This window comes from Camelus dromedarius, chromosome 8 (assembly GCF_036321535.1).
Source record: "Camelus dromedarius isolate mCamDro1 chromosome 8, mCamDro1.pat, whole genome shotgun sequence".
In the NCBI taxonomy this organism is placed as follows: domain Eukaryota; kingdom Metazoa; phylum Chordata; class Mammalia; order Artiodactyla; family Camelidae; genus Camelus; species Camelus dromedarius.
The window spans coordinates 72939150-72964151 of NC_087443.1; the positions used below are offsets into that span (position 1 = coordinate 72939150).

At 49.2% G+C, this 25002-nt stretch overlaps 1 protein-coding gene across 2 annotated transcripts in view; it reads right to left on the reverse strand.

The window, feature by feature from the left end:
• Positions 1 to 1124: 1124 nt before the first annotated feature.
• Positions 1125 to 25002, reverse strand: part of RGS10 (regulator of G protein signaling 10) — a 33159-nt gene continuing 9281 nt past the window's right edge. For both annotated transcript variants that reach the window (XM_010997857.3, XM_010997865.3), the window contains exons 2-5: positions 23115 to 23233; positions 21846 to 21932; positions 13180 to 13323; positions 1125 to 1586 (exon numbers count right to left, since the gene is read on the reverse strand). In XM_010997857.3, coding sequence (XP_010996159.1) covers positions 1440 to 1586; positions 13180 to 13323; positions 21846 to 21932; positions 23115 to 23233 — 497 coding nt within the window. In that variant the 3' untranslated portion in view covers positions 1125 to 1439. The remainder of the gene's footprint in view (positions 1587 to 13179; positions 13324 to 21845; positions 21933 to 23114; positions 23234 to 25002) is intronic.

The following is a 25002-nucleotide window of genomic DNA, read 5'->3' on the forward strand; positions in this document are numbered from 1 at the left end:
GGAAAAACCCCTTTTGGGGGATCAAGCACTTGCTGTTTCTGATGCTCAGTTTGGTGGTTTGGTTTGCAGCAGTGAAGAGCTCCCTAAAGATTGTCCCTTCCCCAGGCCCAAGACGGAAGGACAGGGAACATTCGACCAGTGAATGGACAATGAGAATCTGGAGGACTGCCCAAGATGTCACGCTAGGAGAGGCTGGTCAGTAGGGTGATTATGTGAACTGGTTTCACCCAGAACAGAACCAGCTGATGCCTCTTATCCCAGTTTAGTGATTAAACTCACTCCCCTTCTCTCTCAAGTGTCCTGATTTGATTGATAAATCATACAGTCACACTCAACAGCAGGAAATTCTGCAGATGGGAGCATCTCAGTTCAAAGGCTCTCAAGTAAGAGTCTGGTTGCTTTGTTTTATACAAACAGGAGTTTAAGGTTTGGCAAATATGCTGGAGAAGGTCTGGCGGCAGCAGATGGCAGGAACAATGAGCAGAAGGGAACTGTGCCTGACCTTGGGCTCTGCGGGGGGACCTGGGCAGCCTGGGCCCAGCAGGATTTCACTCACAGCCTCTCCACCCAAGACAGACATTGACTGAAGTCTCAAGCCGAGTTAACAAGTCGGTAGGCACCATGAAGAAAGGGTTCCACCATCCACCAGATGGGCTACAAGAGAAGGGAACATCCCACCAACTCAACATGGGCAGAGGACAGGTGCCACAACCCCATTCAGCGCCACCTTGCGTTGCCACGGGAACCCTGAACAATCTCCCGTTTGTCTTTCTTCCTGGTTGAGATCTTATTTCTGTCAAAATGAACCAGGTATCTGTGCTGTATGAAATGTCATGGGTTGTGGGCAAAATCAGGACATACCCACACATGAGAAATAAGAGCCCTCTGCTGGCATTCAGAGGTCAGCTCCCCAAATCTTTAGAGGCTGTGATTAATTTTCTTTTTCCAGCACTGAACTTACTCTCTAGAAGAATTTAACCCAAAAGGCACCTGGTAGGCAAACCCCCAATGACCTGAGCTTGTCAGATCAACTTATTCTTAACCAGATTCACCAAGTGAATCTGTGGACACACATTACCCTCCTGCAGAGGCAGGGCAAAGACTTCCAAGACAAGAGGTGGCTGTTAAGTTTCACCTGGTGGCCTCACATGAAATTTAATCAACTGTAAAACACTCAAAATGTCCAGTGTTGAAGGACTAGTCCACCTTTGTGTGTGTGTGTGAGAACTAAAACTTCAAAACTATTTGTCTCTTTATGTAAGATGAGCCATCATGCAAAACTTACTGATCAAGCAGGAAATAAAATACACTTATCCCATTGAAGGGTTTTGTACATTTCAGTCCTTGCAGATAACAAAGCGGTTATAAACCCTGCACGGTCCTGAGAGTGAGTTCCTTTGCTTCTGAAAGCTGCCAGTCCCACCAGCATCTTGAGGGGCTCATGTGTTATAAATTCTCGAAGCTCTTTTAGCTGCCGTCTGGGCATCGGGAGGGTCTTCGTCCTCTTCCTCGGTGCGCTTGTGTTTTAAGAACAGGTCGGACTTTAAGAAGCGGCTGTAGCTGTCATACTTCATGAGGTTGAAGATCTAAGGGAAAAGGAAACGAGTCTGAAGGGTGAGGCAAACCAGGCTTTGAATCATCCTATCAAATATTTATTAAATACCTACCGTGTGCCGAGGAATGCAAATGCATGCCAAACGCACAAAGAAAGCTCAGGTAAGTCGTGTGCTAGACGAGGCGGACTTTGTGGATGTTCCTGGTCATTGTGAAATAATCTCAGTGAAATATAAGAGCTTAGAGAGGCCCCCGAACAAGTCTGTCTGTATTTTCCACGGAAGTACAGATTCACAGAGTGCTGATTCATACCCTTGTATCAAGAGGCCTTTAAGAACCTCCACTTTACTCGGGTAGATAATACAAGGATCCATTTCTCCAGGAACTTGAAACAGCAGAATAGAAACCATTTCTGTAGAGACGCTGGTGTAAAGGCCACTGTCACAACAGGCGATGCCAATATTGTTAAGACCCCCCCCCCATAAGTCTGGCATCCAAGATCTCCAACGAACCAATCATTATGCCCAGAAACAAAATGGGGCTTATTCAATGCAGGGCAGGGAAGTGGAACGACAGTCTTAGCGAGGAGGGGCTTCGGAATAGGCCCTAATTAAAGAAAATAGCAGTCAGCTGCAGAAGGCAGATGCCTGCTCGCTCGCCCGAGCCCAGGGGCGCGTCTGGGGAAGAAATCATTCTAAGAGATGCTCACTCATCAGGTGCGAGGGGTGGACCCCCACAGGTTAGAAAGTTGCCATCTGCCATACCCCAAGTTGCCCCCTCTCTTCTTAGCCATGGTCCCTATTCCCAGCATCTCCTCTCCCCTACTCCCACCCTATCCTATGCACCGTCCTCCTTTGCCCTACAGCGGGGTGGGGAGAGGAAAAGCAAAAGGGAGGGGCTTTCTGGATGTTGAGGGGTACAGTCCCTTTAGAGAAATCTCTCTCCACCTCTCTCAGACCTTTCGACTGAACTTTCAGGACATTCTGCAGACCTGAACATCCACACCGTGCAACCTGCTGCCTTCACTTATCGCCCTATAATGGGCTCAACAAGTGGAAAGTTCCAGGGGTGTCTAGAATGTCGCTCGCTGCCAGGCGGGGTTACCAAGTGGGCGGTAAAACCCTGACATCTCTTAGATCTGCCCTCTCCCAACAGGCACACAGACTGGTTTGTAAATGAAATGTCTGATGGAGTCCCAGGACTCAGAACACCTGCCCGGGGGAAGGGAGAACTGGACCTGGGCCCTGACACCTTCTTTTCCCCAGGACAGCTTCAACCATGGGACAACTGCCTAAATCGTGTTGCTATCAGCAGAGTTTAGATTTTGGGTTTTCTTTAAACTCTCAGCTAGTGCCAGCCCTTCCCTGATGTCCTTCCAGTCCTGTCTAACTGCTTACAGAGACCACGCCTCCGTAAACCCCCACCTCATGCCCCTCTATAGCAGTTGTCTATTTTGTAGCGATTTTGTAATCCTAGACTGATTTGCTGAGGTTTGGAGAAATTATTCATTAAAAAAAATTCCCATAAAATACAAAAATCATAGCCAGGGGTGAGGCGGGGGATGAGGAATGCCATTACCATTTCATGGCCTCCCACAAATGTGCTAAGCAGGTGTCACTATCCCTCACCACCTGCATTATTCATCCCTTCCAGGCACAAGAGCCCCCATGGGAGACTTTGAGATGCCCACCTAATTCAAAGTTTGGAATGATGCTCAGAGAGTGACTAATGAAACCAGCTTCGTGATTGCCCCTCCTGGCGCCGAGCCCTGCACCACCTCCCACCCAGGTCCACAGCAGATGGGACCCAGCACTGCCAGCAGGATGCGGTTCGACCCAAGTGTCTCGTCTGAGGCTCCGCGTGTGGGAGTGGAACATCCTGTTTGCCTGCCGTGGCTCTTCAAAGAAGAGAAGAAAAAAGACTGGGCTGGAGGTGAGAGGCAATAGGGGAGGGGGAAAAGGAGGTTGCTTCAGCTGAGGGGTCAGGGACTGGCAGAACTCTCAGCCTCCAGAAGGCTCTGCTCCCCCTTCAGCACTCCTGGTGCCAGCAAGCTTGAGGGGAGGGGCTGGGAACTATTTAACAAGAGCTCACGGGCCACTCCCAGCCATGGGAGGGTGTGAAATACCTGTGAAGTCCTTCCTTCTCCAAGAGCCTCCCCCCTGCCTGCCTCCTGGTGTAGCGCCTGGTGCTGCTGAGTCCTGAGGTGGCGGCTGCAGCCATCAGAAGGGATGGAAGGGATGCTGCTCCTAAGGGCCTCATTTCTGGGGTTGTGAGCTGCCAGGTATCTGCCACCAGCAAAGGGTCTCCTGGGCACTGGCCTAGGAGCACACAGCAATAGGGTGCTCCCATCCCAGGGCCCCTTACAGGTGGTGCTCAGCGAAGATGGCTTAGACAGTAGAGAATGCGCCTAAAAATCTCTTCCAAGAAAGTGGCCAAAGACCAGGTACCCAGCTGCTGACCACAACCTTCCTCATCACAGGGAAAATGGCCATGATGGAGGTCCAATACATGCTTACCCAGTGAATGAATAGAACCCACCCTCTGAGCAATGACGGAGGGCTGGCAAAACGAATCAAGGTGGTACCCACCCCGCTGAGAGCACCTTCAAACCCTGCACCAGGCAACACACGGAGCATCCTCTCTGATCCTCACTGAACCCTAAAGACCCCAATCACACGGGGGAAGGAACGGGGCCTTGGAGGTTCGGTGCTTTGCCCCAGTGGCTGGTATATTGTCAGCTCAGCTGCCATGACAAGTACCAAGGACTGGGTGGCTTACATAACAGAAATTTCCTTCCTCAGAGTTCTGGAGGCTGGAAGTCCAAGAGCAAGGCGACAGCAGGGTTGGGATCTTCTGAGGCCTCTCTCCTTGGCTTGTAGGTGGCTTTCTTCACCAGGGTCTTCAACTGGTCTCTCTTCTGTGCGTGTCTATGTCCTAATCTCCTCTCCTTATAAGGACACCACTCAGGTTGGATTAGGGATGACCCCAAGGACTTCATTTGAAGACCCACATCTCCAAACACAGTCACATTCTGGGGTACTGGGGCTTAGGAGTCCAACATATGAATTTGAGGGAAGACACAGTTCAGCCCATAATAGTAAGTAAAAGAGACAGGCAGGTTGCAAACCCTGGCCATCCAGCCCTTGAGCCCACACTCCTACCCACCAGGCTATCCAGCCACTCATCTAACAGAGCAAGAGGCAGTCATTAAAAATGAAGATCGCAGAGAGGGGAGGGTAGAGCTCAAGTGGTAGAGCGCACGCTTAGCACGCACAGGGTCCTGGGTTCAATCCCCAGTACCTCCTCTAAAATATTTAAATAAATAAATAAAACGAATTACCTCCCCCCACAAATAAAAATGAAAGATTTCAAACAGAATTTAACAAGGAAAAATGTGTTAAGTGACTGAATGCTGAGTTTTTTAAACGCACTAAAACAAAAAATGATGATCCCAAATATGTACTTTCATGTGTGTTTGTGTGTATAAATGGGAAATAAACATCCCCAAAGGTTAGTATAGTCGGCTGAACAGCATGTCCCCTAAATTTACGTCCAGCCAGAACGTCCAATGTGACTTTATCTGGGGATAGGGTTAGTTGCGGATCTCGAGATGACATCATCCTGGATTTAGGGTGGGCCCTAAACCCAAGGAGTGGTGCCCTAATAAGAAGAGGAGAGGATAGCTAGACACACCGAGGGAACAAGGACATGTGAAGACACAGGCAGAGACCGAAGCGATGCAGCTACAAGCCAAGGAGCACGGAGGATGCCAGCAGCCACCAGCCACTGGAAGAGGCAGGGGAGGATTCTCCCCTCCAGCCTTCAGAAGGAGCACAGCCCAGCCGACACCTTAATTTCAGACTTCTGGCCTCCTGAGCTGTGAGAGAAGAAATTTCTGTTGTTTTAAGCAATTCAGTTTGCGATAATCTTTTGCAACAGCCCTTGGAAATGAACACAGTCAAATTATTGATTTCACCTCACTCCAGCTTGCGCACAGAAAACGAGATGGCCCAAGGGGTTCCAGAAGGTTCCACAAAACCAGAACTCTCTGATGGGGATAACTGGCCTCACCAGAGCTGGACTGTGACCATCCCCTGACCAACAACACGCCTCAAGTTGTCTGCAGGGAAGCGAAAGGAGGTGGTAGAGACAAATCTGGGCTGCAGGTGTGGCTGGCAGACCATCGGAGCAGAGCCATGAAGCAGACAGCCCTTCGAGGAAGACAGGAGGCCAGCGGAGCAGAAAGCTCAAGTTGGCAGCTAAGTTGCATTCCCTACCTTTCTCTTTTTTTCTTTGCCAGCACAGCTGTGGCCCAGCAGGTTTCAGGTTTTGGCAGCCCCACGTCTGGGAGCTGCATGCCGGGACTGTAAATCGTCCAGTGTCGTGGCCTTGGGATGCAGCCCCGCGGGCTGCTGGAGGTGGGACTCGCGGCAAAAACAGAGAAGGGAGCCTTCCTACGGGAAGGTCCCCCTACACGAGGTCATGACCCCACAGGGCGTCCCCCCCACCCCAGACCCTAGACAGCGTGACTGATCAGGGTTCACCTTTCTGCAAAGGGAAATATCCATGTGGGGCTCCAATCTGAGAGCGCTGAGCCTGCTGCTCCGGAGACGGGCCCCTCACAGACACATCCTCGTCCGTGTAGAGACTGAGGAGCCTAACCAGCCCTGAAGGCCCCTCTGTGAAGATTTCATCCCTGTCTCCATCAAGTGCCTTTCAAGCCTAGTAAATCTTTTAACCCATCTTAGAAAACAAGGACATGAAATACTTAAACTGAACACACATCCTGCCTTCCCTTCAAAGCCCTCCGCCATGTTGTTTCAGCTGGGCACCAGGAGGAAATAGCGTGAATCCTGTACCACAACCTCAAGTTTTATTAATGGGATTGCATATTTGCTTCAAGAATTCAGTTCAGTTTTTACATGAAAATGGCTGAAGAAGAAGGCACAGCTGTCCATGAACTGCAGTTCTAGAATGTTCTCTCCCACACGCCAGGACTAGAGGCTTTCACACCACACGAACAGACACAAAGTGTGAAGAAAGCCAGCCCCCACCCCGGCCCCTCCTGCTGCAGCGGCTGCTAGGCTGGTGCCGCCCGCACCCCTGAGTTGAAGCCCACCTCCTCTGCTGGTGGCAGGAGAATGGGGTGTGCTTCCCAACGGAATGGGGGAGAAGGTCTGAAGGCAGCCAGCAGACAGCCGTGAGAAGACGAATCTCAGGACAGTCCTTGTCCCATGGCGCCAGGGAGGGCCACACAGAAGGTTCTGTCACCTGGACAGTGCTCCTGCTTCTTGGACAGCCGCCCCCCCCCAGAGGTGCGAGGTGGGATCAGGACTCCAGAAGGAGGCTGAACACGGATGCAGACAGAGTCCCCTGCTCAGGGTGAAATCCCCTCGCAGGCTCGTGGGTCTGGGGCTGTAGCCTTGTCTGGGGGTGACTTTTTCCTGGAGTCCTTAATAGTCAAATCTAAAACCCAAATGACATGCTTCCTACGTGGGGCAAAGGTGTTTCATTTTTGCCTTTTGCCATTAGGGGCAGAGTTAAATGCTATTCTGGCACCCATTCCCCACCCGCTCTTGGTCCCCTAAACACCATTTTCAAGTTGTAAAACAAAACAAAACAAAAAACTCAAAGTATTTCAAATGTTGTCCTCCCTGCCCCACCCTCAGAAGGCAAAGGGCTGAGGCAGACGCCAGGGGCCAGCGTTCCTTCCGTTGAATGAAAACCCACCAGCTGCTCTTTCTGGCTTTGCCCGCTGGAACAGGCCAGTTTCTGGACTGGGCTTGATCTTGGGGAGTGAAGGTCAGCTATCCACAAGACTGGTGCCTGGAGTCCCCGGGTCCAGCCACCACTGCAGACTTGGAGAAATGAGGGGCCGGGGGAGGGAGTGGACCCCCAAATGACCCCCGTAGGCATGGCGGCCCCTCCCCCACCCCCGGGTCCTCACAAGCCGGACCAGCCCTTCTCACTGAGGTCTGAAAGGAAGCGCTTCTCACTTCTTGGGTTCTGGGGAAATTCAAAGAGACGACACTGCTAAAAAAGGGCTTGATGCATGGTTCCTTTCTCTGTCAAGGATGTGGCTGGGAGCACTGACATCTCACTGAAGTGTTTCATTTTTTTTTTTACATCAGAGGTTGAGGACTTCCTTTTCAGTGGAGAAGGCTGCCTCCACTCTGCCTTCCCCAGACCAGACTTAACACCCACCCCAAATCCAGGTTGGGGGCATCCTGACGATACTCGAGATCCACAGTAAGCACAGGTTTTGCGGTCCCCAGGATTTATGGAAGAATGAGCACCTCTGCATCCCTTAAACCTGCAGGCTTCTCTTTCATGGTCCCAAAAAGCAATGACCTTGACCCTTCCGCCTTCTCCAGTCTCTGCTGTTTAGAGGGACCCCATCATGCTATGCTACAAAATTCAAACCAGAGGCTTCAGAGCAAGAAAGGTGTGTAAATTGGTGCCCAGAAACCTGTAGGAGTTCTAGCATGGGGATGTCCAGGCCACCAGGCTGACAGGGCCAGCACAGACTGGCACTGTCATTTCCTGTACAAAGAAAAGCATGTCAGGCTTCGGTGACTAATTTGATCCCTTCGTGTTGCGGCTAACTCTCCGTTCCCTAGTGACTGATGGGAATGTTCTAGAATCAGCCAGGGCCGGAGGCACAGGAGAGCACGACTGAGCAAGGGAGGTGAGGTGGGAAAGGAGAAGTTGAGAGTGTTGGTTGATCTTCATACCAGCGCCCAGGAAAGGAAGAGGGCAGCACAGACCAGGAGGTCAGTAAGAACAAATGCCACTGCTTCCCGAGGAGCACGGGCCTCACGGGGCGGTGGCGGGGCTGGGAGGGAGGAGCCCTGGGCGCAGCTCTGCTTCCCCTCTCCCAGCTCTGTGACCTCGGGCCAGTCAGGTCATCCTCCCCTCAAGGGAACTTTCTCCTGTAAACTGAGGTGCCAGGTCCCACCTTCCCCAAGACTACTTGAGAGTCAAATGAGGTGCACATACAAAAGCAGTGTGTAAACATTGCCGAGGTTCAGTCTTCATGTTTTCCCAGAAGTCTTGAAAGTGCAGAAAACTGACCCAGGAAGGCACATAGACGCTGCTACAGTTTTGGAAGTCATATTAAGCCAGGGTTTCTCAACCTTGGCATCACTGACATTTTGGACCAGACATGTCTGTGTCGGGGAGGGGACACTGTCCTGTGTGCAATGGAGAGTGTTTAAGCAGCATCCTGGCCTCCACCTATGGGGTGCCAGTAGCACCTCTACTCCAATTATGAGAACCAAAAATGTCTCCAGACATTGCCCAGTGTCATCTGGCCAAAATCACCCCCTGTTAAAAACTACTGCATTAGGTTAAAATGCATCTTCCCGTAACATTGTAAAGGACACGCACAGTCAACACTCATGCAGGGCTGACTGCGCGCCAGGCGCTGCCCTAAGTAAGCACTTCATAGAAGTGAGTGCGTTTCACCCTCACAGATGCCTTATCATGACCTGCATTTCGCCAGTGAGGAGACCAAGGCTCAGAGAGGGATCACCTCTTGCCCAAAGTTCCACAGCTACTAAATTCTACAGTCAAAGAAAGGAGAAAAAAGTTGGGGCTAAAGAAATAAGGTTACGGCAATCAGGGAGCAACCGTTTTTAACGTCAGGCCATTGAAGGCTTGCGGCCTGCTTCGCAGTGTGGCTCGGAGAGGCAGCAGTGTTTGCCGAAAGCCTCGTGTTACCGACGAGGCCACAGAAGCCACACCAGGAAAAAGGACCCACCCGGGGTCAGATGGAGGCAGGCCTGGAACAGAAGATCCCTCTTCCCTCTTCTGGCCAGCCTAACATACAGTGATAATGACAGTGAATCTGAGCTCAGTGTCCAGGAAGTGATGGGCGGGGAGGAGTGAGGGAGGAGGCAGGGGGTCAGGCCACCGGGCACAAATGATGAGCCATGGTCAGGAGACCGCGGGTTTGCAGCTGACTTTCTAGAAACAGAGATGGCTCTGCACCGAGTCATCCGCATTCTCCTGCTCGGCTGATGAGGGATGGACACAGCCAGAGCTGGGGATCAGAGCCAAAGTATCTGGCTTTCAAGAGGACCAAACCTTATGAGCCCAGCTGGCACATTCTATAAATAGTCACTGTCGAAATTAAACTGGTTACCACGGGCTCGGGGCCTAACCCCTGCCAGTCCCTCCCAACTTAGCTTCTCCCTTCACCCTCCCTCACTCCACTCCAGCCACACTCACCCCCATGGGTTCCTTTGTACCTGCCATTTGCTCTCCCCGGAAGGTCCTGCCCCCAAGTCTTCTTCCTCAGCTTCCCCTTGCCACTCAGATCTCAGATTCAAGGAGCCCTCTCTGACCACTAGACCCAAAGGAGGGCCCGTCCCAGTCACTCTTCGCCCATCACCTGTGGCATTTCCTCCTTAGCACTTATCTCTCTCTGTCCTCCTGGGTGGACAGGTGCTGACTTCCTCACTGCGCACATAGCTCCAGGCACAGTCCCTGGCACGCAGTGGGCCCTCCATCAGTGTTTATAGCATAAAGGAATGAAGGAAAAAGCAAACCCACACACCAGCAAGCCAGTCAGAACTGAGCTAGACCTGCCAGCGGCAAATCTTTACAATAAAAAGCCACTACAATACAAATGACTATGTATAAAACAGATGCACAACAAGGTCCTACTGTAGAGCACTGGGAACTATACTTAATGATCTGTAATAAACATAAGGGAAATAAATATGAAAAAGAATATGTGTGTGTGTATATATATATATATATATATATGTATATATATACGTAAAACTAAATCACTTTGCTGTACGCCAGAAACGAATACAATATTGTAAATCAAATATACTTCAAAAAAAAATCCACTGCAGGGAAGTGCAATTCACTGAAGAAACCAGCTCTTTGTAAGATCAGCTCTGCCTTCCTCCTTCTCACAATGTAACTGTGTCCAAAAGCAGACTCAGACTCTAGGCTAAAGTTCCAAAGAGGTGCCCTTGCCTCTGCTGGCCTTCCCAGCATGCGCTGGGCACACAACTGGGCCACGTTAGCAGAGCTGAATTAAATCACAGAACAATCTCTCCAATTATGAATTTTCCAGGTAACAAAGTTTTAAGCCCACAAACTTCTCTTCAGATATCATTTTTGATGAAATTCTTATTAAAACATCTAACACATTCTTCACGGAATACACCGACCACAATTCAAGTTTTGCTTGATGCCCTGGGGTCATTAGAATCACTAATTGCACCACCATCCTGCAGCACAGGGATGCCCCCAGTGTGGTGTGTGGGGTTGTGGGCCCCCACACTCGGTGGTTCCCAATCACTGTGCTGTGGTTTTGTGTTTAGTATCATTTTTCTGCCTCTTCTCTGGCTGTTAGCCATCGCCTCTTGCTGCTCATCACTCCACAGCCTCTACCAGCACTTCAAATCGGCTGTGAACTGAAAAACCAGAACCTGTTAGAATTGTATGTAAATCAAGAATCAATAGGACCTGAATGAAAGAATATGAAAACGAATATATGTATGTTATATGCATGACTGGGACATTGTGCTGTACACCAGAAACTGACACATTGGAACTGACTATACTTCGATTTAAAAAATGGAGAAAAAAAAAAAAAAAAAACCCAGGACCTGCCTGAATGAGGACCTGAGAAGCTCTCCTTTAAATGAAATGTCAGGTGATGAACTCATCTTATTTGATGTCTGGGAGTATTTCTCATTCCTCTAGGTTCCAGCTGTGCCCCCAAGACCACGCTGCCCTATAGGCCATCTCCAGGGTGTGGAGCACTGCCTGCCGTGGGGAGGGGCTGAGGCTCCCTGGAGGTTTCCAGGTGAGCCAGTGCTGAGAGCAGCCTGCTCAGACAGCTCAGTGATAAAGCCAAGTGGTGCTCAACAAAACCAACGCCACTGAGGAGGTTTTTAAAGTTATATGAAATCTCGTGGTTCCAAACATGCTCCCCTCAGCCTCACACTTCTTCACTGAGGGAAACAGGGCTCTCGTGGGGGCCCTTTGGGGAGCAGAGAACAACAAACCATGCTGAGCACACATTTTGATAGTTACCAGCAAAGCCCCCGAGAGGCAGAGTTTTCTGAAGCCAAACAGATCTTAGAGGCCCTTAACAGGCACTTGCTGTGGAATCAGATTCCAGATGTCACGTTTGCACCCAATTATGCCTGAGGAAGAGAGCGCATATTTCTCCCTCTCAAATAAATGACACAGTAAGTAGTTTGAACTGCATTGTGCCACGTTTGTTAGATGTGTGTGTACACGCGTTTTTAAAGGAAAAATATGATGGAACGTCTAGAGAGCAAATGTTATTTAGTGGTCACCTTCCTATGAAATTATCTTTTTTCATCTTTATATTTTCGTTTCCCAAGTTTCTTTTTCTGAGCATGTATGATTTTTCTAGTTAGGTGGATAAAAGTTTTTTTTTTAATAAAAGTTATTTTTAAAATGTCTTTCTTCGTCACTTAAAAAAAAATCTTCCTCTGTCCCTTGTATTTCCTCCTTTCTGTGTCAGCTAAACCTCCTACGGTATGAATTCAATGCGGGGCAGGTGCGGGAGGGTGGTCAGAGGTCCAGCTCTATTTTGAGATGTGTTGCAGGCCTAACAGCAAGTGAACTGGGACCTTGGGAACCCAAAGTGCCACCACCTGGAGTGACATCAGCCTATCCCATTCCTCGCTGCTACCTTGGCTTCTGCGGTCCCACAAAATGCTGGTACCACGTGGCCTTCCAATCCTTCTGCTCCAGCTGGTGTCATGGGGTTGTGAGGAGCAGTGAGAGGCTGCCCACAAGCCTGGGACAGCTGCGTGGGCTGCATGTGTGACAGAGTACAGGCTTTGAAGGCAGGTGCACGGGCCTCCAGTACTTCCTACTACCTGTGGGTCTTTGTGCTAACAATCCACTCAATCTCCCTGGACTTTGCTTTCCTCATCATCAAAATGGGAGTAATACTGCTCACTGGAGATTAAATGAGATAATGCAGGCCAAGGGGCCCTGGGCACAGAAGGGCACCTCTGAAGGGCAGATACTACTCTTGTTGAGAGTACCTAGGACACAGGGCCTTCACTGCAGTTTCCCAACCCTGGCTGAACTTCAAAGTGCCCTAGGAAGCTTGCAAGATTGTGAGGTGGGGTTGGGGGGTACCCTCATGTGGCTACAGCCACAAAAACTGCCTTTAACCACTCATTTCCCCCCTTTACTCCACAAAGCCATGTTCATGGTATTCCTCCCGTTGGCTCAAAATCACCACCTCCAGGAGGCCCTCAGCAAGTCTCCCAGGCTAACTGGAGTTCCTTCAACACTCAGACTTGACTCAGCATTCATGTGCAATTTGCGCTTGCCACTGTATCAGCCGGAAAACATTCTCAAGCTGCTTCTCATACGTGTACTTGCTAACTGTCGGTTTTCTATCTGATGCTGAGCAAATGAGGCCTGGCAGGCCAGCCTGTCTCTTTCATCAGCCACAGCCCCTCAATGGGCCTCCAACCTGCCCCGCTGGATGGGATGACTTCCAGGGTGTCTAACATTTAGTTTCAACTGAATTCTTCCAGGCTGGTGGGGGGCGGGGCAGGGGGAGTTAATTTTCAAATTAAAGTGCAGGTAGGGAAGTCAGGTTACCTGGTCCTGGAGTTTCTGGAACATCAGAGGGTGTGGTTCCTCCAGGATCTTCTCATTGAGCCGGGACTGGCCCTCGACATTGACTTGGGACGAGGCCTTGCTGGACAGAAAGGTCGTGTAGATCTCCTTTGCCTTTTCCTGCATCTGAGGGAGACACAGAGAGCCTGTCTGACATCTGCAAGCACAGCCCTTCCCGGCCTGAGCCCAGCAATCCGTTCCAGCCCAGGAGGCACCGCTGCTACAGGAACCCTGGGGGATCTGGCTGCTGCTCCAGAGCTAAGCCCGATCTGGGGGTGCTCGTGGTCGGCCTAGCCCCTCCCTCTCCCGCTCCATGCATCTGTAGTCCCATCTCCTGTCTCAAAACTACTGCACCACCCATTCAGACACGATGACGGAAAGAATCCTGGCCCAGAGGGAGTGACATTCAGCAGCATTCATGACCATCCTGTGAATTCTTCAAATTAAGGACTCATGGGAACATTCTTCAGCCATAAAAAGGAGTGAAGGACTGACACTAACTACAGCATGGATGGACCTTGAAAGCATTATGCTCAGTGAAAAAAGCCAGACATGAAAGGCCACGTGTTATATGATTCTACTGATATGAAATATTCAGAATCGGCAACTCCATAGAGACAGGAAGCTGAGTGGTTAGCTGGGGGAGGAGGAAGGACACAGGGAGTAGCAGCTTAATGGGTAAGGAGTTCCTGTTTGGAGTGATGAAGGAGCTCTGGAACTAGACGGTGGTGACAGCTGTTCAACATTGTGAACGTATTTAACACCACTGAACTGTACGCTTTAAAACGGTTAAACTGGTAAACCCGAGAGCTCTAAAAAGTGTAAGTGTGGTAAAATTTATCTTATGTCTATTTTACCACAGTAAAAAATAAAATCAAACAACAAGTTTATACTGTATAGCACAGGGAACTATATTCAATATCTTGTAGTAACTTATGGTGAAAAACAGTAAGAAAATGAATGTGTATGTTCCTATGTGACTGAAGCGTTGTGCTGTGCACCAGAAATTGACACAACATTGTAAACTGACTACACTTCAATAAAAATACATTTTAAAAACATCACGTTAAACCGTGAACACATATCCCAACCAGTCATCAAGTCCCGACTATGCTCCAGATACATGCTAGGTGTTTTACAGCCATGGTCCCACTTTCTTAATCCCCTGGGCGTCCAGCACAGTGCCATTTTCCTGTCAGCGCCATGTCCCTATGAGGACACGGAGGCCAGGAGAGGTGACGTGGCTTATCCAGGGAGCCCACAGGGAGGCACAGGACTGTTCACCTGTTCACCTCCAGGGCCTAACGTTTCTGCTCAGCTCCACGCCCGTGAGATGCATTACCCTCCAGGTGGTGCACTCTGTCAGCCTTCCGGGGCAGGGGCTTGTTTTCAGGGAACGACGTGAGTATTAGCAAGAGAGAGAGCACTGCTCACCTGCCCTGAGTCCCAAGTGCTGTCGAGCGGGAAGGTATCAGCCCTAAGCAGGCACCCGGGAAGGCTTATCAGCGGGGCTGGAAAAGGTGTGCACACCTGCACTTAGGTTGCACCAAAACCCAGCAGGGGCTGGTGCAGGCGTGCTCTCACGGTGAGTGCCTTGTCCTAAAAACAGCAGGCCTCCGTGCCTGGGCTGTGGACAGGAGCCTGTCCTACAGGGCGTCCCCTGCGGGTTCTACTTTCTCTAACTTCCTGTGTTTGCACTTTGCAGGCAGCAAACGTGAGGGCTGTTTCTCTAAACATTAGAGTCTCAGTTTTACCTCACCCTACAGAGGAAGCCGGATAATGAATGCCTCTGAAACGTAGCCACAGAGCTACGATTTGTGGGAAGAAGAGGGAGGGCTTCTCGGGGTCCACCTAGAAAACTGCCATTCTCTCCAGAGAGCCCACCACACATGCTGCAGAGCTTAGCTTTGGAAACCCCAGGCTCTGAAAACCTCTGGCCTCATGGAAATCACCAGAAGGCTTCAATACCTGGGGCTTGAAAGGAGGGGAAAAGCAATCCTTCAACTTCTTTTGGTTGCAGGGACCAGTTGACAAAAGACCCCATGAGATTGAGGCCTGACCTTCTCCCATCCCCCAGAAAGAAAGCCTTAGCAAGACGTGCAGAAAGACTGCTCAGGCGGGGGTCTTAAGATAATATGGCTGTTCCAGGGGGCAGGCCTGGAGACCAGCATGGAGACCCAGGTGGGGCAGAGCTCTGAGGCTAGAAGAGCCACTCCCTCCACGAAGCCACGAGCCTCCCTCCCACCACCCCCATTCTGTCAGGAAGGAACATCTTTGGAAAACCACTTCCTGTTTCAACAATACTTCATAAAAGTAGAATTTCAGCCAGCCAGACTAGCAAACTCCATGTGGGGCTCTGGAAGCAGAAATCACTTTAGGTCTCCCCCTCTCCTTGAACATTCACACACACACATTTTCTAGATGGATCCAAGTCATCTTAGGTGGTTGTGAAAAGAAGTAGCTTGAGGCTTAGAGGTGGGGGCGGGAGGGGGGACAGGAAGCAGGTTTGGGGAGGGGCACCTGCAGGTGCACAGGTCTCAGGTCTCTCAGCCGTGCCTGCATGTCCCCATCCCCCCCCCCCCGAGTCTCTGGGAAGAGTGATGGGCCCCCCAAGGTGCCCGGACCTGGGCCACCCTCATCTCCAACTCTGAGCGATGGCTTCGTGGGCAGAGCTTATCTGGCTGGGGTAGGAAGCGTGACTGAGAAGGGAAACCCTGAGACTGCCGACCACAAGCCAGTCACGGGAAGGCCTGATGTCCGTGCAGAGAACACTTAACAAAAAAGAAGAACCGGTCTCTTGAGTTATTTTGGTAAATTTTCCAGAGCTTTGTTAACCCTATTCTAGCTCCCATCAGGATACAGTGAGAACATTCCCCGCCCCCTCCCCGGGTGCAGCCGCCACATCCTTGACCCTGGGAGAGACCTAGAGGGATGGCCAGCAGCTCTCCTCCCGCCCTGACAGCCTCCACCAGAGCAACAGCCCTGCTGTGGACAGCAAATGTTCAGGTACCTGCAGTGTTGGGGGCCATGGGGGCAGGAGGACAACAAGAAACATCTAAAAATGGCAGGAGCTCAGGGGTGTCAGGAACCCTGGCGGGAGGGATGAACAGGGTGGCAGAAAGAAGCTGTCAGACCCCCCCCACCAGGTCCTAGACCCTCCGAACCCTGAGCAGTTATCTCCCTCCCCTACCCCACCCCCCCGGGAGACTGGGGTTTTCTTCTCTAAAGAAATTGACTCAGAGAATTTGCAGACAGAAGCTCAAAGAAGGCAAGGAAGACACCAAACTTAGCATAAGGGTTAAATGAAATTCCACATACAGACCCCCAGCAAATTTCTCCCCACCCAGCTGACTGCAGATATGTTTCGTTTATAAATACATCGGGCTTGTGGCCGCCAGGAAGAGGCTGGAGGACTCCCATGTATAGAAAACAAAAGCAGGAAAAATTCCATAGAAAGATTTGAAGATAAAGTTGAAATCTCCGAAAGAAAAAGTAGGAACCAAAAGCCAAAGAGATGAAAAAATAGGAGGGGAAAAAAAAGGATAAAATTAAAGGCTCAGTCTGGGGTTTGGGGGGGGAGGGGGGAACGCGCATCACTGGGGAAGAAACCAGAGAAAATGGAAGGAAAGAAGTTACTAAAAAATAACATAAGAACATTTCCCAAATTTCCAGATTAAAAGGCTCCACAAAACACCCCCCATGATGAATGAACCTCACCCCCTCCAAAGCCTCTGACCACACAGTTTTAGAATATTGGTGATGAAAAGAGGATCCTATGCTCTTCCAGAGAGAAAAAAGGCAAAGAAACCAGAACAAAACCGCTTACATGTAAGATACTGATTCTTAATAAAAATGGAAGCTAATGGGACAATGTCTTCAAAATTCTGAATGAGTTTCAGCCTAGAATTCAATTCTATGCTCTGTGAAGTGGGAAAACAGTTGGGGGAAGAAACAACACTTTCACTCAACAAGATGTTTAAAGGTCTACCTGCCAGGCCCCCTTTCTCAAGAAATTATTGCTGGTCGTGTTCCACCAAAATGAGTGAGTGACTCAGGGCAGAGGGGGACCTGGTCCTGGAGGCGGGAGAGGGAGTGGCCAGTGGTGGCAAAGGAAGACCTGGGGATGCCCTGGTGGGAGCTGTGGTCAGAGGGCCCCAGGAGGACTGTCCCTAGGGCAACTCAGACTGCAGAGCTGATCTGAGGGGCCTGCGTAACACTGTATGGAGAAGCATTTTAAAGAGTTACCAGGGAATATAAAAATAAGAAAAGCAGAGAGAAGGTTTAGCTCAAGCCGTAGGGCGCATGTGTACCTCCTCTAAAAATAAGCAAATAAATAGACGTAATTACCTGTCCCACCCCACCCCACCCCCCAAAAAGCCACAAAAAATAATAAGAAAAGATGCTCCAAGAAGAAATCTCAGTATCCTCTTTGGCTCAGCAGCAAACAACAAACAATAGAGTCTTAATTATGAAAACGCAGTAGACAGGGATGCAAGGTAAGTACAACCTCAGTTATTGTACAAGGATGTCAGCAGATGACACCTGAAAGTGATGAGGTGAGCCAGGAAGGGACGGAGGCGCAGGGCAGCCCACCCCACAAGAAGCTGAGCTCCCATCCGGTCCCACCTGGACCTGGCCGAGTCCACGTCGAAAGGCAAAGATGGGAAAGACAGCCCAAACCAGAGAGAGAATGAAATCTGGAGGGTACTGAGGACTGCCAGGAACCCACCCTTCTTACCCCATCTGGTAATGACATGAATGAATTTCAAATAAAGAGCGCTCATCACTTTTGGATCATTTTTTTAAAAATAAAGAATATGGCATTTTAGCCTTTTAGGAAGACCTTTACTATTACTTTAAATAAGAATATCAAACATTCTAAAATCCAGGATTGAGTTTTAGTGTTAAATTAAATATGATAAAATTAATAAATACCATAGACCACCTCCCCCTCATAACTGTTAACTCCAAAACACTATCAACATGCCTGGTACTATTATATTTAAATACCAGTGCGAGTTGCTTTCAGAGCTATGATTATTAGAAATCTTCCACTACCCCACCACTCCCCCACCCTCAACTCTCAGTCTGATTTTTACAAATCTACAGGAGCTGCTGTATCCATCCCAAAAGCAGGCCCAATATGCATGCACTGATGGATGGATGGATGGATGAATTCAGGGGTAGCCAAAGAATGAACACCTTGGAGGTCTTTCTGAGGTTGCTTTGTGTTACAAGATAGATGTATCTCATGTGCTAATTCATGAGGAAGAAGCCCTTTAAAAAAATTTTTTAAGCCATAAAGAAATTGCAAAGGGAGAGAATTGCTTTGAAAGCAGACTGCTGCATATGAACACCTGGCAGTTACAACCCCAGGAACTCCAAGGAGGGAAGGTAGCAGGCATCACCCTCCCAACTCCCTAAAGCTCCAGCACCCCCACCGTAAACACAGAGCGCTGAGACCCTCCCAAACTAAGAGGCTGCCTTCCTGCCTGCCAGGGGTGCAACACAGACCAGGGAGGGCAGTGAAGACACAGCACTGGTCCACTATTTGGAGCTTCTGAGCACATGAGCCCCAAAAGAATAGACAGTGTGTTCCTCTCTCAAGTCCACTCCTAAGGCAGCAAACTGCAGCTCAAGATGAGCAGGGAGGCCAGGACCCCACTGATGGCAGGTTCTTAGGTGTTGGCTGACCTGAGCGGACAGCAGGAAGCGCACAGTGAGCCAGGCACTTCATGGGCACGCAGATACAGTGGGGAAGAAGACAGACAAAGACTACAAACCCTAGAGAGCCTGTGTGATAGAGGGAAAAGCAAAGAGTACAGACAGAAAGAAATTATATACGGTACCAGAGAAGTTGGTAAGCACTGTGGAGAGATCTGGCTGGGTAGTTATGGGAAGAATGAAACAACAAGCCAGGCTTAGTTCACTGTAGAGAGAAACCGTCGACAAGCTTCCTGCTGGATCAGAGGTGGTAAGTCTGGTTGTGAAATTTAGCTGGGCTGACTTCTCCCTGTCTGAGTCCTCCACTTTTTTAAATTAGTGAAACAGAACTTCCTTCTGGTTTTACTTCCCCTGCAGTCAGACCCACTAGAGAACACACAGGCCCTGGAGTCGGAGACCTGGGCCTGCACCCCGGCTCTGTCTGCACCAAGTCGGGCGGCCGTGGGCCAGCTGCAGCTTAACCTCTCGGCCCACGGCCCCAGCATCTGAAAGGGTAGGAGTTGTCACGAGGCTGAGTGCGATAACCCAGACTGAGGTATGGACACCACAGGCCTCAGAGATGATGCTCCCGCCGTTCCCAGTGCTGTCTGTATCCTCAGAGAGCTGACGGGCGAGGCAGCACTCACTGCACAGAAGCAATGACCAGGCACGTCCAGCTTCAAGGAGTCATATGCTGGGTATCGGGGTGGTGGGTGCAGAGAGGAGCTGTCAGATTCTGGAAGCTCTGGCTGTAGGATGTGGATGGGCCAGTGCAATCCAACACAGGGCCCCCCAGTGTTCCCTGTGCATCCACGTTCTCCAGGTGTGGCCCCACCTCAAACACAGCAGAGCCAGCCTGCCCCTCCACACGACCCTCTGACGGCTCTTCTCTCCAGGCCTTCCTCCCCACATGCTGGCCCCTCTCCCAGGAACACTCCTCCTACCCCCAAACTCCACTCAGATGTCAGCTTAAGAGTCACTTCCCTCAGGGCCTTCCTGACACCCACTGCCCGTGCTCCCACGGAACCTGCACTTCCCATTTCTGTCCTCGCCATATTTGCAAAGGCTTGTCTAACAAGCAGCTGCCCCTCCCCAGGCCTGTCCCCTGAAGAGGCTCGTCTGTCTCGTCCTTGTGTGTCACCCGTGCTTTTCACAAGGCCTGGCCCTGGCAAAGATCTGGCAAACTCAGTTGAGTTGGAGGGCGCTCCAGCACCACGTGCAGGGCAAACAGCCAGGCGGCCCAGGGTGCAGGTGCGAGTCCCAGCTCGGCCGTGCAGGGACCCGACTGGTTTGCACGGTGCAGGGGTGCGCTGGCTGACCCATCAGCCCCTCTCACCTCCAACACACAAGCTGAGGCAAAGGAACGGACATCTGTCCTCCTGCTTGACTCCCAACCAGGGAATTAGGGTGAGGCCGGACAAATCCATTGCACAGGCCAGCGTCTATGGACAGTTGTCCCTGGGCCTTGTCTTGGGTACTGGGGGCAAAGGACAGCAGTGGGCTCGCCTACCTGAAAGGGCACAGCCAGCACCCAGCTTTCCGAACCCGCGCCTCCCACCTGAGGCAGCTCACCACCCCTCAAGGGGCTCAGGCAAAGTCATCCAGGAAGGAGACCAAGCAGGAAGGAAGCAAATGGCCAAGAGTCATGCCTGGGACAGCTTTCTAGGCTGACCTAGGAAATTCAGCCAAGGGGAGCTTGGAATCCATCCTTGCCCCTGCAGAGGGGAGGGCAGCAGACACGCTGTTGCATCCAGGGGAAGGGTGTCTGAGTCAGAAAATCCTTTGAATAAGCCTGTGAGTCTGCAAACACTGAATGGCTTTGGCCTCATGGATTCCAGCTTGTGGAGCCAGAGGCTCAAAACCTGGCAGCCCACAAGCTGCCTCTGCCCATGGATGTGTTTTGTTTGGCAGGCAAGGTTTTGCATTTTTAAAAAATTAGTTCCATCACTTATAATATCAGATGGGTTCATATAAGAATTCAAATGCCCAGCTTCTCTGGATAAAGCAGCAGCACTGGGCTGAAGACAGGAGAAGATGCCTTAGGAAGAAACCTCCCTTAGAGCTCCAGGGTGAGGGTGGGGCAAGCCAAGACCTAGGTGGACAGAGCTCAAAGCAGGGAAAGCTCAGACAGCCTAGAACCTAAAGCATTCACTGCCAAAGTCAGCTGAACAACCAGCTACAGCCTCTGGAGGCAGGGCTGGCTACCCCCAAATGGCCCTAGTCCCCACCACTCCCTACAGCCTCACACCAAAAACCTCACTCATGCACAATACTTACCAGCCATTGTAGACATTTAGCCACTAGCCTCTTAGAAATACACAGGCAGGGGCCTCGTAGACACATCCAATTCACAGGCCTCCTTCCCCATAACCTCCTTCACCTCCCCTGACACTCAGCCTTCAACGGCAGAAAATCCAGCTGCCACTGGAATTAAAGGCTACCTCCTGCAAAGAGCACACATCCACCCAGAGAACAGTCAGAAACCCTCTCTGTGGGATGCCTGCCAACTACGAGCTGTTTTGCAAAGATAGACTGAATAACTGACAATCCATCTGTTGCACGTTGTGCTTTTATCAACACGTATCTGCTTTACTACGTCCACACAAAATGCCAACATGTCAAACTCTGCAGGAAGCATTCACATAACTTATTCATGAAAAAAAAAATCATACTCAGTGACAAACTCTAAATGACTTAAATGGTTATTTTTGCTTTAAATATTTGTCCATCTGAACATCTCCATTTAAAAATGGATAACATGTTCTTTTTAAAATTGTTAATATTTGATCAACACAAGATGCCTTATCTGAAGCTTAAATCTTTCCCCAAATCCAACGGGAATCAGATTTCTCCAGGCAATTTCAAAACATATTGGAAAAGCAGCTGTAACTTTATAAAGAGAGAAAAAAATTATCAAGAACGTGATTATGGATTGGAAAAAGTACCTGCTTTTTATCTTGCGTTTTCTTAAAATCTTCGCATGCTAGCCAAAATAAAACATTTTCTTCACTGAATTCTTTTTTTAAAAATTCCTGTGGATGAAAAGAAGAAAAATATCAAGCAGTAGTCTACTTAGAAAACAAATAATGCATTTCCCTTCAAGAACTGATAAGTCCAAATTCAACAAATGAGCATATTCAATCACCCTGTGAAAGCTCCCCCTGAAACACAAAGTATTAAAGCTAGAATTTCATATGTGTTTGAACTTGATGGCTTTGACGCTGTGAAGAAGAGTGAAAATGAAGCCGGAATCTACTCCCAGTCCTCAACTGACAATAAATTACTAAAAAGTAAATTAAAGTGGAAGATATATTAGTTCCTTCCAGACAGTGTTTAAACAAAGTACATTCCTCAAAAATCAGGCTTATTTTTTTTTTTAAACAAAAGAGAAGAAGACATATTGAGCATGCCTTACAAACATCGCGAAGAGAACTCTTTTAAGTTGGAGGTGTGTTCTTTTGGCAGATGTTGAGGGGTCAGTGGCACAGCCAGCTCTCCTGCTGTGCATGGAAGTTTCCTCTCTGGAATCTAGACGGTGCTCACAGTGGCCTTGTGTCCAGGAATGTTAGTAGCCCTGTCTGGTACCCCACCTCCTCAAGGTCTGCAACAAGGACCAACAGCTTGAGGGCTTATCCTGGCCTGACCCAAGACTGAAAGCCAGAAGTCAGTGGGACTCGGGCAGATACGAGGCATTCTTCAAATTCACAGATGTTTTTTCTGACACCTGGGGTTTCTGCGTGCCATTTCTAGGCAACACCAACATCTCCCCATCCACCTGTCCTCCTCTTTGAGTTCAACTTCACTCTGCCAGCTGTTGTTCAGCTGCTTTCACTCTGTTAATAATGTGTCCTGAGGATCCCTAACACACAAGAGAACAAACCTTTACATCAAAGAGACCCAGACACCCCCTCCCAGGGCTCACAGAGCTGGAAATTCTTTGTAGACTCTGCCAATGAGCACAGTACTGATCCCCCATTACCCTCATGCCCTCCCATCGAACTCTATAAAAACCAGAGACAGTCTGTGCCCGTCCTTCAGTGCTGGTCCATAGCTAGTAGGAAAGCGTTTCCATCTTAGTCATAACTAGGGAGAAGTTCTTATTCTCAAGTTGGGACAGACAGTGTTTAAAAAAAAAAAACCTGTGTTTCCCTCACATACATCTCAACTTCTTTGTATGATGCATCAACCCTGGTCAACAACAAAAAAATGCAAACCCTAAATCTTTTCACGCCTTCTGGGTCTTCAAGCAGATTCTCCAGAGAAGCCGCCCATTTGGCTGTGCTCTTGGGGTTCTGGTGGCTGCTGCTGGAACTCCCATCACTCTCATGGATGTCTGCAAAGCAAAGTTCAGACTGTGTATGTGGCCCAAGGATTCTATCATTTTATAACAGTCATTTTGATCATCATCACCATTATGGCTAACATATAGTATTAAGTTACATGCCAGAATCTACTCTAGGTGTTTAACACGCTGAATTCATTCTAGTCCTGACAACAACCTTAGGCAGTAGGTGCTACCATTTCCTTCATTTTACAGATGCAGAAAACTGAGGCTCAGAGCTAAGAAGGGACTTGCCATTTCCCAACAACCCCATACATTCTTCCCCTACCCATGTGTTCACTGGCTGACCCCCAGGCAGCCCTCAAGTCTCACGCAAGCCCTCCTCCCTGAGATCTTGACTCAACAGCGACTCTTTCCCATCACATTCTGTGCACGGTCTTATAATTATCTTGCTGTGTTGTGACTATGTCTCACTTGACCGGCTCTCACTTGTCTGAAAGCTCCTGTGTATCTTGATCTTATATCTCCTGCCAGTAGCTCATTGCCTGGCACACAAATAAAAGTACGTACCAGGGCTGGGACTAGGGTGGGGGAAAGGAGGCACTGGCTGCAAGCACAAAATTTAAGGAGGGTTATCAGATAAATAAGATTTTCATGCAATATTCTGAAACATCAAAAGTAATGCAAAAAAAAAAAAAGTTCCATAATGAGCAAAATACCAAAAATTTAAATAAAGGCAGGATGGTTAAAACTGATTTTTTTTCCTTGTGCCTCTCAGGCTCCAATAGGACTCAGCATCACGCTGTTACTATGTGTGTAGACGGAATGAATAAGTGACTTTGCACCTGCACATCTGCTGCACTCTTACTCTTAAAAAGAGCCTGGGTAGGGGGGTGGCATTGCTCAGTGGTACAGCACGTGCTTAGCATGCATGAGGTCCTGGGTTCAATTCCCAGTACCTCTAATTAATTAATTAATTAATTAATTATTAATTAATTAAATGAGCCTCTTGACTAAAGGAAAAGGGACAAGGACTTCCCACTAACACACTCTGGCTACTTGCCTAAAGAAGGAAGTAACAACATGAAGACGCGTCATCTATAGAATTTGGCCCCTTTCTGGAGTGAAGAGGAAAACCACGGAATGCCACTTCCATGGGCCCAGGTTCCAAAACCAGTTTGGCCAATTGGAACTGTGTGACCACAGGCAAAATTCTGTGTACGAGGGAGATCACCCCTGATCTCTCAGGTTATCGGAAGAATCAGAGGAGGAAGCACACCAGGCACCCAGACAGTGGACCCTCAAGAAATAGAAGTTCTCTCTTGAAACAATGATCTATCAAGGGAACTATTTTTACAGCTAATACTTTTTTTCTCCATTCCTTTTTCTCCCCCCAAAGTAGAGAGACATATTTCTCTAAAGAAAAGATTAAATCTAGGAGAAAAACAAGCTTTAAATTAAACAGGAAAGCAAATCACTTTAAAAGGATAAATTTTTAAATTCTTATAAATATTAATTGCTGCAAGTAGCTAAGGGGCCATATGACTTAAAATTTTTGGAGGAAAGTTGTAGCAGAATATATTGGACTTAGTAGTATCTCCGCTTCCGTGATCGCAACTGTTCTGTTGGGTGTCAACACACAGGTTAATTTCTCAAGCAGCTGAGACTCATCTCTCATCATCTGGGAAAACTATCTAGATTTTTAGACACTGATTGGCTAACTTGGGCTAAATAAAGCAGAAGCCAGAAGCCCACAGGGTCTGTGTTTCACACGCATTGGCGATAGAGCAAGTAAGAGAATGAATTGTTGGGGACAAATC